Source organism: Seriola dumerili, unplaced genomic scaffold, assembly GCF_002260705.1.
Source record: "Seriola dumerili isolate Sdu_G_001 unplaced genomic scaffold, Sdu_1.0 BDQW01000052.1, whole genome shotgun sequence".
Classification (NCBI taxonomy): domain Eukaryota; kingdom Metazoa; phylum Chordata; class Actinopteri; order Carangiformes; family Carangidae; genus Seriola; species Seriola dumerili.
In genome coordinates, this window is record NW_019174307.1 from 16,479,636 (window position 1) to 16,494,508 (window position 14,873).

At 43.4% G+C, this 14,873-nt stretch overlaps 1 protein-coding gene across 1 annotated transcript in view; it reads right to left on the minus strand.

Annotated features, from left to right (window-relative positions):
- Positions 1-245: 245 nt before the first annotated feature.
- The window catches only part of LOC111218680 (cyclic AMP receptor-like protein A), a 50,038-nt gene continuing 35,410 nt past the window's right edge, over positions 246-14,873 (minus strand). The window contains exons 12-13 of the mRNA XM_022741092.1: positions 9,952-10,099; positions 246-2,042 (exon numbers count right to left, since the gene is read on the minus strand). Coding sequence (XP_022596813.1) covers positions 1,875-2,042; positions 9,952-10,099 — 316 coding nt within the window. The 3' untranslated portion in view covers positions 246-1,874. The remainder of the gene's footprint in view (positions 2,043-9,951; positions 10,100-14,873) is intronic.

The following is a 14,873-nucleotide window of genomic DNA, read 5'->3' on the forward strand; positions in this document are numbered from 1 at the left end:
CACGGCGGGGGCCGGCAGGGTCCGACCAATAATTAATATCCATTATTTGGCCAGCTCAGGTCTAAAAGACGTCTTGACTGACACACACACGCACGCGCACGCGCGCAAACACACACACACACACACACACATAAACGGACACAACCTTCACAGGAGGCAGGGCAGGCGCATGAAGGAATGAGGGATAGCATCAATGTGAAAATGAAATAAACACGCCCAGCCTGAGCTTTGTTATGAAATGTCTCTCCTGCTCATTTATTTGATGGAGTGCACAGTCAAGTAAAAAGAGCAACAGTGCCAAAAGAGGGGTAGGGGCACAGTGCAAGTGTGTGAGTATCTCTGTGTGTGTGTGTAATTCAGTGGTGGGCCTCTGTGAACTGCAAACTAAAGTTGCACTCTGGTGTCATTGACGCCCAGCAGAAAAGTTCAACAACTCAAGGGTAAAAAGGGTCAAGTGTCAGTTCATTAGTTCAACTTGTCAGAGAGGCAGCTGACAGCTGGCAGTGTGCACCGACAGTGACGAAACCACCTACATATGGGAAAAACCAAATGGGCCTTGGTTGAATATAAAGTGACTCTATTATCCTGCCAATCACACCTCAGCTCTGTGCCCTCAGCATCACTGACACAAGCCATGAGATGATGAACCATCAAGAGCTGCTGCTCTGCCGTAGGTGCCTTGTGTGTCATCGTTTCAAGTCTGTTTTGACAGGCACCTTAGAAAGATGCACGTGAGTGTATTTGTGGGTGTTTGTTTGACTAATGACATGTTTTTTTTTGTTTTTTATCTGTTCATAAGGCTGTGGATCGACTCAGTCTCTGCTCGACTGTCACGTGAGAGCAGCGGGTTTGGACCAAGAGGAGCATTTTTCTTCACATTCCAGTCCAAGGCACGTACAAAAATAGAGTGTACAATTAAATATATACATCATATTGATCTGTTATAAATACAGTATAAGAAACAAGTTTAGTATTTCATAAAAAATGCAAAACAACCTTTCAAAGGAATACTTATACGAAAGTTGCAACAATAGTAATACAAAGAGCAAAACGGAAACCAAATACTGTCTGAGGAAGGAGAGACTCCTTGCAAGCAACACTTAGGGACTCAGTTGTCCTTCCAAGTCATCTTCACTGTTTTTCAAACCCCACCTTTCTATATTTCTATTGTACTCCACTTCCCACCTATCGGCAGGAAAATTGTTCAGAACTGGCCTGGGATCAATCTGAGTGTAGTCGTAGATGCTTTCATGTCTGACACATGGGGTGCTTTTGAAACTGGTTCTTTTCACCTCATCTCCTGCAGAGAAGTGAAAAGGTAATTGCTGCGAATGCTAAACTAACACCTTGTTATGATTGCCTTTCAGCAGTCCTTTATGTTTTATTTCTTTCTTTCATTTTTTTTGTGGTACGCCAAAACGTTGCAGAATGCAGGAGTCAGGGTGGTGGTGTAGATTGGGGAAATTGTTTTAAAACCTTCGGGATGCAGCCGATGCCTTTAACATTAGGAGGATCTTTAGAACCACTCCTTTCTTGCTCCTCTCTGATGATAGTATTGCAGGGAGCTACTGCTCTGTACAGTGTGTGTGTGTGTGTGTGTGTGTGTGTGTGTGTGTCTGGGTGTGTGTGTGTGTGTGTCTTTAGGATATTAAATAGTAAAGGATGGGGATTAATAATGGAACCTGACAGCTCATCTCCGGCTTCTATCTGCCTGACTGTCCCCCCAATCTTCTCTTCCATTCCCTCCCTACCTCTTTTTTCTCCCTCTCAGTTTCTAATCCGCTGCGTTTCTCTCTGGCTGTGACCCTCCTTCATGTTCTTTCCCTCCAGCTCTTTTGTCTCCCTCTCTCTCTTTCCCTCTGCCGCGCTCTCTCTCAGGGCCCTCGGTCTTTCAGGGTCATGTCAGGGGAGTAGAAGAGCACGTTGGTGTCATCGTCGTCGTCATCGCTGAGGTTGACCAGGTCAGCTTGTGTGTAGCGCACAGCCCCGGGGTGGTACTCTCCGATCCGAGTCCTGTCACACAGCCGCGACTGCAGAGCCAGCTAGAAAACAGACACGCACATAGTTTGGAATTAACACACACATTTTGTGCTGGTGTAAAGAGTGTGTTCGCACTGAGGTTGCTAAATCTGAAAAATGCTTCTTCTTCTTCTCTCTCCGTTCTGACCACCCATCCACACTAAGCTGGTTTTAACGTAGTCCCTCCAGTTGATGAATTTGAAAACGCTGGCCAAGTGTTTCACCTCCTGTTCACACATCCAGCCTTAAACACAAGAGACATGACAGGCTGCTATTCACTGTGACCTAAACCACCAAATAACATCCTGTGCCAAAGCAGAGGGCTCCAGCCAACAAATAAATAAATAAAACAAAATGCAGGGTCATCTGACAAGAAAAGTTGAAACTGGCTCAACTTTTGACAGATTGCTTTGAGGCGTGAAAGCTATATTTCTACTGTTTACATCACCATCATTGTGATGTAAGATATAAGAATCGCTTGATAACTTCCTAGAGTTGTACAATCTTGTGTTAGCATTATAAACTGTTCAGTGCTTTGTCATCGGATAAGTTTACAAACCCATGGGATTAAGCATTAAAGATAAAATGATGACTTTCTGTCGCTTTTAAACTTCTCTGATCATTCATTTCAAATCCTAATACGACCAATCACACAACACAGGTGTTGCCATTTGGTTGTATTAATGTTGATGTTGTCCGACAAGCTTGTGACGTCCCAGTGTAACATTTGTGGCCCGCGTTAAAATCATTACTTCATGCTCGTTCAGTTTGTCTGCCAAGAGGAACAGAAATGAAATGTGTAAATGAGAACAACTGTATAGTGAATTCAATTGTTTTAAAACACAATGAAGGTGATCACAGAGAGCAATGGGAGGCTGAGGATTTTTAATCTAACCAGCTGAAACTCAGTGGAGTAACTGCGTTGTCGTAGTCTAAGATTGCAGTGATACTGAGAGATACGAGATTGGGAGCAGCTTTTTCCTGCATGCACACGCGCGTACACACAGTAGAAGAAGTGAGAGGTGAGCTCATTGCAGAGCCACAGGCGGTTCAGCTGTATGGCTAGAATGCAGATCAATATCAGGGGAGGAGAGAGAGAGAGAGAGAGCGAGAAAGGGGGGAGGAGGAGGGGGAGGCAACTGGGAGCGCACACAGGTGGGAGGGAGATGCTACACAAAGGAGAGCAGCAGAAATAATGTAAGAGAGATAAATGCCGGAGATGCTGTAGCAGGTTATAGGGAACACAGGCAGGGGAAGAGACACGCATACAGCGCAGAGATAGAGATAAGAGAGAAAAAACAAGAACGGAGGACTAGATAAAGCAAGATACACACAGCAGCATGTTTACATGCACACAGAAACCACGATCGTGAAATCAGGTTATGCAGGTAATTAGACGACACGTTTAGTGACATGGTTATTGTGAAATCCTTGTATACATGCAGCAGGTTTGTAATCACAACAGGCTACTTAGTTTTGGTTTTGGTTGCACTAGCGCAGACCGCTGAAGTCTCCTGGCAGCTTCTGCTGAACTACAAAAAACAGGAAGTGGTCGGAATCGTTGGGAATCTCATGATTTGGTTCGATCGTCTTTCTCGGTGTCACAATTCGATTCTCAATTCAATAAATACAAAAGGGCACTATTTTTAGAGCACTGTGCGACAGACCATTGTATCAGACGATTCACTCGTATGTCGTCCGCTGGATTGTAGGAAACATAACTAAGCAAACTGGTCTTAAAGAATGTCACTGTTTTCTAGAAACAGAAGTTGGTCTATGTGCTCTAAAGTAGGAGAGCGCCGCTGTGCTCTTAACAGCTAACACCAGCAGTGAACACCCTCTCTGCTGCAGTGTTAGTGCCAGGGAAACCTATCCTTATCTACAACGCTGTGCAGGCACAGAAGCCTGATTATCAGTCTGAATTGCTATTTTGTTTCCCTTCATTCATTCAGCCTGACAACGAGCCAGTTTCTTGCTGGGTGTTAGGGATCTTTTGTTATGTGCTAACCAATCAGTAGCAAGTGACGCATCCATCCCGCCACTGCCATTTCCAGGCGACATGGGAACTGTATTAGCACTCGCTAAGAGCGGTTAACCTGATGTTTCACACAACAAAAATTGATGGGGATTTAAGGTACTTCAGTAGATTGACTTACAACAACATGTGCAGCTGCATCAGCCTCATCATCACTTGACACCATTTTTCTGTTATTGTTTTTCATGACTGTAGCTATGTAGGAGGATGACGTCCTGAATTTTTTAAATCCCGTCTGGAAAGCTCTGATTGGTTGGTTGAGGGGAAACAGCCTTTAAGGAGCACAACACCTATTTGAACCGCTGAACATATCAGAGCTGTGGGCGGTGATTCAGAGGTCTGAAAGAAGGTACAGGTCTTTTTGAAATGAAATAGACTATATCAAGTTAATCTCCATAAATTAGACCAAGGGTTTTCAAGGTCTGACACTCTGGGCCCCCCCTCAGAACAAAATTGAGAAAACTGCGACCGCCCACCCCAACTCCCCTGCCCTCAGTGAGTTATGCTGTGGGCTAAAACGTGACCGCCTTTTTTTAAAGGCCTCAATTACACTCCCTTGCATACACTCACATGGACATCTGCGGACATTACGGACGCAGAGTTGTTGTTTTTTTATAATTCTTTCCAGTCTGCTTGGCGGAGCACATGCGCAGTTGGTGCCCTTGTAGGAAGTCTACACATCCATGTGGATGTCCTGGTACATCCACACAGAGCCTCACATATACACCCGATGACTAAATTTACGTCGCGCGGAGCCTTGTCTACTTGTCGATGCAAAAACTACAACACTAGCTTAACCCTGTATTATTTTACATTTTGGCAAACTGGCATCAACAGCAGTATGCCAAATTAGCTCGGAGTTTGCATCGTGCCTATTGATGTGCAACCAACTACCACTGGATTACTATGATACTGAAGAAAACTTGATGAATCTCAGGCAAGTTCTGGAGCTGTAAGAAGCATCTTTTTTTTTTTTTATTTCTAAGTGAATTAATGGATGTTTACACATGATGGACACTGGATAATGTTATTCTCGGAAAGTGTAAGTAACAATGAACCAAAAAGATGCGTCTATCACATCTGTGTGTCCAGTCTCGACTGTGTTACGACTCCAAGAAGAAGTAGTTTCTTAATTGCCTCCATGAGCCGTGCGTCACATCCACTGCCGCTGTGACACGCAGTGAATACTGACCATGTTGGTGAGCGGGCCGAATCAGTGGCATGCACCTGTCCTTTTCACAACAGGTAGTATCTTTGCCTCATGTCTCTCCGTCCACGCCTCCCTTTCAGTTCCCCTCAGGGGGGGCTCGCTTCACAACCTGTGGACCAGACTATACTCAGTATAAGTGGTGCAGTGTGTGTTGGCTGGCTGACTTGTAGTCGCTATCATCTCGCAAAACTAGTTATTAAGTTATTAAATCAAAATTCTTGCCCTCCTTGAAGATGCCCTCATGGTAAGCTTCCACTGTCTTCATTATATCGAAGAGAAGAGAAACCACAGCCTTATTAATAAGCTACAAAAATCAATGCTTGGAATCTGTGAATAGATTCAGAATAGTAGAAGATAAGGATCCTGATTCTTACGTAAAACAATTTTTCTGCCGATCATAGGAATATTGACTGTGGATTTTGTGCCCTATTTCTTTCATTGTAGTCAAGTTAGGAGTGAATCTCTTCAAGTCGAGTCTGGAGAGGAATGATTAAAGTCACCAACAACTCTTTTACTGTATATATGGCATGTGCGTAGTGTATTAAAAGCCCTCTAAAAGCCCCACAGGTAAAGAGCAGCTTAGACGAAGCAAGAGAGGGGCGGTGAGTGAGCCAGAGGGGGCAGGTTTGGAAGGAGGGGCGCAGGGGTTGCCTGGTAGGAAAGCACAGATTCGTCGCGTTGAAAGATGAATGTTTTGATGCTGTTACAACCCCCCCCCACCCACCCACCACCTCCCCCTTCTCTCCCTTACCCCTCCTCTCCCCGGCCAATCTCACACCTGATGTGTGGGGGCTGCTGGGAGTCGCATGCCAAGATGAATAACAACCGGCTGTTAGTCACGATAGAGCCTGACCACACATGCCGCCTGTGTCTCCCCCTCTCCCTCGCTCTTTCTTTCCTTCTCCCTGTCGTCTTCTTTCTCACCTTCTGTCTCGCTCTCTCTGACACACACAAACAGCATTTTCTGTGTGATTTACGAACACATTGAGATTCCATTTCACTCCTCTGTCTCTCTCCCCCCACTCACCACAGTGCAACATTGACATTTGGGTTGAAGGTCATACCACACATTCCATTCTTCCACATTGTGCTCATGACCCGTTATCAGTGTGGTTGGTGATACTGAGTAGGTGACAATGTGTGTGCGTGTGCGTGTGTGTGTGTGTGTGTGTGTTTGTTTGTGTACACGTGAACTAATACCACAGATAATTTTTTATTTTTTTTTCCGTGTGGTTCAATATTATGTCCGGCTCATATCCGCAGATACTGTCAATGTTTGTAGATTGAGACAAATCTGTGGAGAACTGTATTGATTGTGGTGTTTATTGAAATGCAACCAATGTGGTTTGTGGTTCAAATCACAAAAACATCATCCTTCTTGTAATCTTGTCTTCATTACATTTCCCTAAAAGCTCAATTTGAGAAAGAGATAAAAAAATGAAGTCAGCAATTTGTAATTTTACTCTTTAAATAAGGGGATTTTTGGTACTAGACCCAACAATTATTTCCTGCATAGGTGATGTGTGAAGACCCGAGACAGATGGTACAAGTCAATCTGGAGAGTGGTGTAATTACATATTCTGAAGCAATTATTTCATACTAGGAAGAAGCTCAACACAGGGAGGTAGAATAAGATTGAGGATTAACACATCAGTTAACTAAAACTTAAAAGAAGTAGTAGTGTTGCTTCAATTCAGCATTCTTACAGAGAGATTATGAGATACAGAAGAAATAAAATTAGGGACTACAAATAACAAATGAACACAAATAAATAGATTGACCGACGGTCCCAAACTCAAACATATTCAGTTCACTCTCACTGAAAACTTAGAAAAACTACCAAAATCCTCAGGTGATTTTTCACATTTTTGCTTGAAAAATGGCTTAAATTATTAATTATCAAGCTTGATGCCAATACATTTCCTGTCAATCAACTACTTGTTTAAGCCGAAATAGCTCTTACCTCTTACTGCCAGTACTACACACGCCCTGTTTACACCAGACACATCTCAGCCATCTTTTTCAGTCATCCATCTAATGCGCATCTGTTGAACAGATATGCTTTAGTTTTAACGGATGAAGCTGTCTGCACTGGCTGTGCAACGGTCCTAATCCACGTTTTATGCACTTAAATGCAAATTAAGTGTTTTCAGGCTCCAAATCTATTTTCCTCCCTTTAATGTGTTGACTGTATTGTTTGTGTGTTGGGCTTGGAACACTGTCAAAATGTGTCAGAAGGAACAGCAGTGCTATGGCACTTTGTGTAGATACTGACTGAGGGCTCCTGCCGTTGCACCGCTAACATGTTGCTTATGCTACAAAGGCAGGAGGTGCATTTCCATCCTCCTGTTTTTATGCGCATTTTCAATTTGCGCATAACACCCCTGGGAGGAAATGTCAGAAATTCCCCCCAAAAATTGAAATATCGCAAAAAAAAAAAAAAAAAAAAAAAGTTTTCACGCTTCGCTCAGGTGGAAAAGTTGGTTTATAAAAAAAAAAACAAACAGAAGTGCAACGGAAACTGGTTTAGTGAATTAATGATGACATATATGAAGCATATGACTTAAAGAAGTTCACTGAACAAAAATGGCATATTTCCACATTGTTTTCGTTTGTTTGACTGGCGCTCTTACAGTAATGTCATCTTGTTGTGCCCTCTTCTTCTGCATTCGTTTAATGGGACACGACTGGAGAATTAGCGCCACCACCAGCTTAGAGAGAGTGGGGAAGGAGGGGTTGAGTGAATCAATGCGCTGCGCACAGCTCTACAAAGGGATACGGTTTTAGCCATTTCAAATAGGAAATTATTTTTAGTTCATTATGAAACTGCGGTGGAAGTAATTCGACTGTGGCAGCGGACGTCAGTGAGTAGGTGGTCCTTCAATGCGGCCCAGGAAACATTTGCTTTCACACTGGTAAACGCCTAGTCTGAGTGACTGGATCTCAAATGCATCCTCAATGCGTATTGGGTGCATTTTCTTTTTCAGATTTTCTGAAAATTTCTGTAAACTCTTAACAGACTAGCTCTGTTTTATTTCTTCATCTGACTTCTTACTGTTACTAATCCTGCTTGGAGCTGGAAATCAAACCGACTGAAATGTGTCCAGTATATAAATAAGTATAAGTTTGAAAAGTTTGGACTATTTTACTAAATAAACAAATAAAGAGGTGTAAACACACAGTTTTTAAAGCAATGATGATGAAATCTTCTATATTGATCCATTTGTGGAAATTTTATGACCTGTGCTGTGATTTTCGGAACTAATATTAAGTAATTACACTTATATCAGCTGAGAGCATCACAAGGTCGTTAATAAACCTCAATGACTCAACGGTTACTTCACCAGGAACTGAGATTGGTGGCTTTTTAAAATTCAGTTTCTGCATTGTCACACACTACCTTTTCACTACACGACTGTGTTGTCTGTCTATCTGCTCTTATAAGTGAAGCTTTTTCATTTTAACTGAGGAAATCTGGTTCTACCATTTCTATGAATATGGTGTAAGAGTTTGGTCAGAGACATGATGTTGAAATTGTAATTCCTTGATAATGATAAAGATGGTTAATTCAGATTAAGTGGAGTGCACACAAAAGAGTTGGCAATAAGCCCACTAAGAAATGATCCACCAAGGACACATGGATGACTCTTTGATTTTGTCTAAACACCGAGTGGTTAAGTCTCCCAAGGTGTCAATCTCCCCCAATACTTGCATTACTTTCTAACCTGATTTGACAGACCTAATTTAGAGAGTCTTATGGAACCTAAAACAGAGAGTGTCCAATATTAGTAGTGTTAGTATGCTGGAGTTATTTCACAGCAAAGCTTTGCATAAGTCCTTGTAAGACATTTGTCTCTAAATATGCTTCTACTTTAGCTGACAACTGACATCCTCCCTCACACAAGCATAGCCAGAATTGAAAATATTCTACTATATTTCAAGCATGCAGGAACTGAACACGCACGCACGCACGCACACGCACGCACGCACACACACGCATGCACACACAAACAAAAATCATTCAGTCATAAGCCTTTCACCCACAGAATTCTGGGATAGGCTTCAGTCACCTGTGACCCTGAAAGGAGTAAACAACAGTACGTAGCAGAGGACAGATGGAGAGATGGAATTCAGAGGTTTACAAAAGCCTTTACAGACGAAGAAACTGTAACAGTGCTGGCTGTATCTGTTTGTTAAAGTGCTGGTTTTTTTTCAGCAGTGCTACAAAGCTTTGGGGATGGCAGTGGTGGTCGGTCAGTTTACCACTTGGATCCATACAGAAACATCTCAACAACTACTGCCTTGATTGAGTGATTGCCTTGAAACTCTGTGACGTCCATGTCCTCAGAATATGGATCCCCCCTGTGGTTTGGAACAGACATTGGCGTCCACCTCAGGATGAAGTGTACCAACTTTGGTGATCCCCTGACTTTTCAAACAGCGCTACCATCACATTAACATTTTAACTGCTTCAATATTTTGATTAATGAGGAAATACTTGCAAAACTGTTGACATTCCCATCATCCTCAGCTGTACTCTGGGTTTAGTGCTAAGTAGTTGTTAACATGTAAAAGTAAATGTTAACATGCTAAGGTCCATTTTATACTAGAAAAAAGTATGATAATTATATGTATTATTAACATGTCTGAATGGGGCTATAGATATACGTGTCTGTAGTCACTGTACCTGCATGCCAGTAGGGCTCAGTAGGCTCCACCAATCCCTATCCAGGCCAAACACAAAGGCATTGGCCAAGCCATGGAGTGGTGCCGACAGGACGTGCAACAGGGTGAGGGAGAAGGATGGATCCTGTGGGTAGAAGGCATTATGGAGCCTGGTGGGAGGGAGGGAGAGAGAGAGAGAGAGAGAGAGAGAGAGAGAGAGAGAGAGAGAGAGAGAGAGAGACAAAGAGAGAGAGAGGCAGAAGTGTTGAGTTCATCCATAAAAAAAAAAAATGTAAATAAAGAGACAACTTGCAAGAGAGCGTCAGAGGGGAGGATGGAGTAATTGAAGGAGAAGTCAGAGGGAGAAGAGAGATGGCAACAGGAAAAAAGGGGAAGACAGAGAGAGGGATTGATGGACAGAGCAACAGAAAGAGAGGGAGAGGACAAGTGAGTGACAGAGTGAGGGACAGGGTGAGAACGAGAGGTAATGAGAGCGAGCGGCAGAGGCAGGAAAAGAGAGGGAGAGAGAGAGGAAAAGGGGAGGGTGAAAGAGCGAGAGAGCTTTATATCAGCGTTTAAGAGCCCATTAGGCAGCGTGAGACGGCTGGGCTGACACATTCTTGGCTGCCGCTTCGACAGCACGCAGCACTTTACAAGGACAGGGAGAAGTGTAGCGCTCAACTCCCTTCCTCTCCTTCTCTCCCCTTTCTCTCATCTCAGTTTCCCGCTTCTCCTGACCACAATTTCACCGACCCATCTTCCTCCTCCTTTTTCATTCCGTGCACGTTCCCTACACATCCCCCTTCCCCAATATCTCTCCCATTTCTTTGCATTGGGTTTCATCTGTCTGGATATCTCATTTTCATCTTGACTCATGAGGGTGATCTTCTCTTCTTTTCAATTCTCCCCTCCATGTGCCTATCTCTCTGGGAGCCTGGGGCATGACTAGGAGGAGAACCTGATATTGTGTGGTGTGGCTGCGAACTAATGGCTGCCTCGGAGAATGATGCTGCTCAGCCATTAACCCTGGATTAACCCTGTATTAGTGCTGCTCGCCGGGTTAGCCCGCCGCTAATGTCTTTTATTGATCTATTAGCGAGAGAATCAAACCGCGCACTGCTCACAGCATTGTTCGCATGTGCGGTGTTCCTGGGTTGGGTGTTCAGAGTAAACTAAGTGGCCACAGTGGTTGACCTCAGGGTCTGGAGAGTCATCCTCAACCTACTTGTGCCCCGCAGGGAAGGAAAAAAAAACAAAATCAGCCATTTGGGGGGGAAAAAAACCCACTGTTGTGTTGTGGTTACAAGGAGTTACGTGAGACACTACAGTCACTCAATCTCCGTTCGATTGTCAGGGGCTGAAACCTGTCTCCAGTTATTTGAAAGGATAATGATTTTGGTGAAATCTCCAGTAACAGCACTGCTCCAGTCTCCTCCTTAATCGCTTTACAACAGTGTTGCCAATATTATGATCACTGGATGAGCACCACGCGTGTCCCTGAAAAAACAAGCGTAAATGTTGAAAAAGGTAGCTAAAGATATAGTTTCATTACTTTTTTTTTTTTTGAAGTCCAAGTTTTTCTAAAACAAGGGAACAGCAGTTTGGAGTACATAGTGTATTTGTTGGGAACTATTTTCATCTGCGGATTAGTATCTTTGGTTTGCTACTATTAATGGCACAAGGATAATGTGGGATTGACTCAAAAGAAATTACAGTGCCAGTGTCATACCGAAGGAACATTTCCCCCCCGACTGTGTGGGATCATATAGATGTTTTGCAAAGCTTTTGGACAACAAATGATGCTTTAGCTACGCTTGCAACTTCTGTGTTTGGAGTCATTCAGTGTCAGTCATTCTGTCATTCAGTCAGTCAGGTCTCTTCCTCTTCAGGTCAAACAGACCATGTGATTACAACTGGTAAAAACACTGAATAAAGCAGTTTCACACTAAAAGTCTGTGTTTCGCTGACGCTGATTGCTGTTAACCTTTGTTTCTGATTGCTTCTCTGATAATTTATGATCCAGATGTTCAGGAGATTTTTACCGGCAGCCGAATTATGTACAGAGGTGTCCTCCTCTCCATAACCAACGGACGAGGGGATTAAAACAGGGTAGAAACGAAGAACAAAGCAGTTTCACATTAAAATCCAGTGATTCAACGACGCTGGACGTCTCGTAGGGGCTGGGAGCTGAGCTGCCAAACATTTGCCTGGCTTTCTTCTCTGATAACTTAAGATCCAGATGTCCGACGACTAAAATCCTTTGCTTTCAACATATTTATCCAAGCAAAATCTAAGAAAAGAAAAGCACCTGTGTACCAACATCGTGTCTGTGACTCAAACTAAGTGGAATTATGAGAAATTTGGGCTAAATTGAAGAAAAACTGCCAATCATTTCAGCATTGATGTTGATGTTTTTGGGCGTAGTCATACAAAAGGATATCAATTCATTTGATGATTTATTTAATGCTATTATTTAGAGCGAGGCATCACCAAAAATCACATTATGATTATCTGTCGCATTTTATTTTGTAACAATGTATCTTTTAAATAGATCTGTGATCAATATTTTCTTTGTAGAGGACTTCTTTTTTTTTTTTTTTTTTCAACTTCTTTTTGGTAGTGAACAATAACAATAACTGGCTCTGTTTCCCAACTCTTGCAACTATGAAAGGAAAAAAATAATTATAAAAAAGATTTACATAACACATTTATGACTTCTATTCTGTTCGCAGCACATTTTTATTTACGTGGTGTCTTTAGCAAACATTTGTGCAATAGGCCAGTGTCCATTGTGGGTTTTGTGTTTGAGCCCTTTCTTGTCTATGCGCTCATTATATTGTAAGGAATGATAATGTTTCAGGTGAAGGAACAAATCGCTTGTTACCTCTTGAAGCAGCAGCCGCTTTCTGACAGCGTCTACGTTAGGCTTTGTTTTAGCCTGCATCGTGTTTACTGGAGCCAAAGTGTGCCCGCGTGACCAATTCAGCAGCAGCTCTTCCTCATCTGCACCTGTGCGTCCAAATGTAATTTCTCCAACATTTAAGCCATTTTCTCCAACAGAATGAGACTACCGGGTGCTCATAGTTGATTAAGTAATTAAAACTGTGAGGTGGAACGATGTCGACTTGACTTCCTCTGTTATGAATGAACCCGCACAAAGGTAACAAGAATCTGCTGACTCTTTATATGTAGGGGTTAGAAGTGATTGGTTATTGTGCTTTCAGACGGATTAAGGAAGTAGACCACACATGACAGAATGACAGAAGGAATTAATTGATCAAATATACTGAAATGGCTTTGGATAGAAATGTTTGGTTCCTTCTGTAAATGTCAAAAAATTCAGCACCTTTAAATTACATGTTAGAGGCGCTTTAACTTTATTTAACTAAGCAACTACAGAAATTAGCTGTTTTTTTTTCTTTTTCTTCCCTTTAAACCCCAGTGAGAACTACAGCTGAACAGCACAGAAGATGATTATGGAGATTCGTCCACAAATCTGGTTATAATCCTCTTTTATCCTCTTTTGCAACGTGAGGTTGCAAGGTTTATTTGCCATTAATCTCTTTCCATTTACCTTCCAACAACCCTTTGAAAAGTTGTGACAGGAAGAAAACCACAAGTTGGGTTGGCCAAGGATTGAAGGCAAACCTGTAATGAGAACCTACCTGCTGTAAGTCAATCTGAGTAAGGGTGTCAACTAAATGCCCGAACGCTGCTTAAAATAAAGCCAACAGTGCAGCTAGTGGAGTGTCCTGGCGCTTGTCGGAGTAACGACCATTTCAGAGTGGCGCTGCCTGTTTTCTGGGTTAGCCTACCGCTGTATCTCCAAGGACCAGACCAGCTGCTGCTCACATTCATTTCACTTCCCATTAAAGGTGAAATAAATCAGGACTCCCCACACAACCTCCTTAGAGATGCAGGAAACACACACACACACACACACACACACACACACACACACATACATGCACACAGAGAAAGTCGGACACATGCAGACGTACATAAACACACAGCTCACCTGTACATGTGCATAGAGGTGTGTACATAAAGTATAACCTAGGTCATATGCATTGAGGATGTCAGGTGGAGAGGAAATGCAGTGGATATGTGTGTTTGTGTGTGCGTCTGCCTACGTGTGTGTGTGTTTCTCTGACAGCGCAGCGGTGAGAGTGAGTGGGTCTGTGTGAAGGGGGGCTATTTCTGGCGTCTCATTTTTTTTTTTTCCCTGCTGCTGCAAAGAAACGCGATCGGCGTCCGGGAAACGAGAGCTGGCAGCAAGCAATCATCTGCCTGCCACACATACACACACACATGCACACGCGCGTGCGCACTCTCACACTCACACTCACACACTCACACAGTCACACTCACACACTCACACACACACACACACACACACACACACACACACACACACACACACACACACACAGCACCTCACAGCGCTGAGCAACACGCGCCATGGCAACGGAACAGCCGCAATTAGAGGCGAAGAGCCTTTCCCCTCCATCGAGGGAGAGACGGAGAGCGAAATGAAAGGAAGAAAGAAAGAGCAGGCAAGAGAGAGAGAAAGAGAGACAGGAAGGTGGGGGGGCCGGGCTGAGACGAGTGTCAGAGAAACAGCACTGCACAGGAAGGAGAGAGGGAGAGTGGAAGAGGAAAGGAGCACACGATAAAGAGGTGAGAATGTGCAAGAGTGAGGCTGTGAAGGGGAACGAGGGCCGAGAGCAGTGGAGGAGGAGGAGGAGGAGGACGAGGAGGAGGAGGAGGAGGAGAGAGGAGGGGAAAGGGCTGAAGGAGTGAGGCTGAATGGAAAAGACTAAAAAGCAGAGGAGGCGGCAAGTGAGGAAGAGAAGCAGAGGGAGGAGAGATATCCAAAAAGACAGACAGCAAGACACGAGCGAGACAAACAAAAGAGATTACGTGCGAGAGAAACCAAGATAA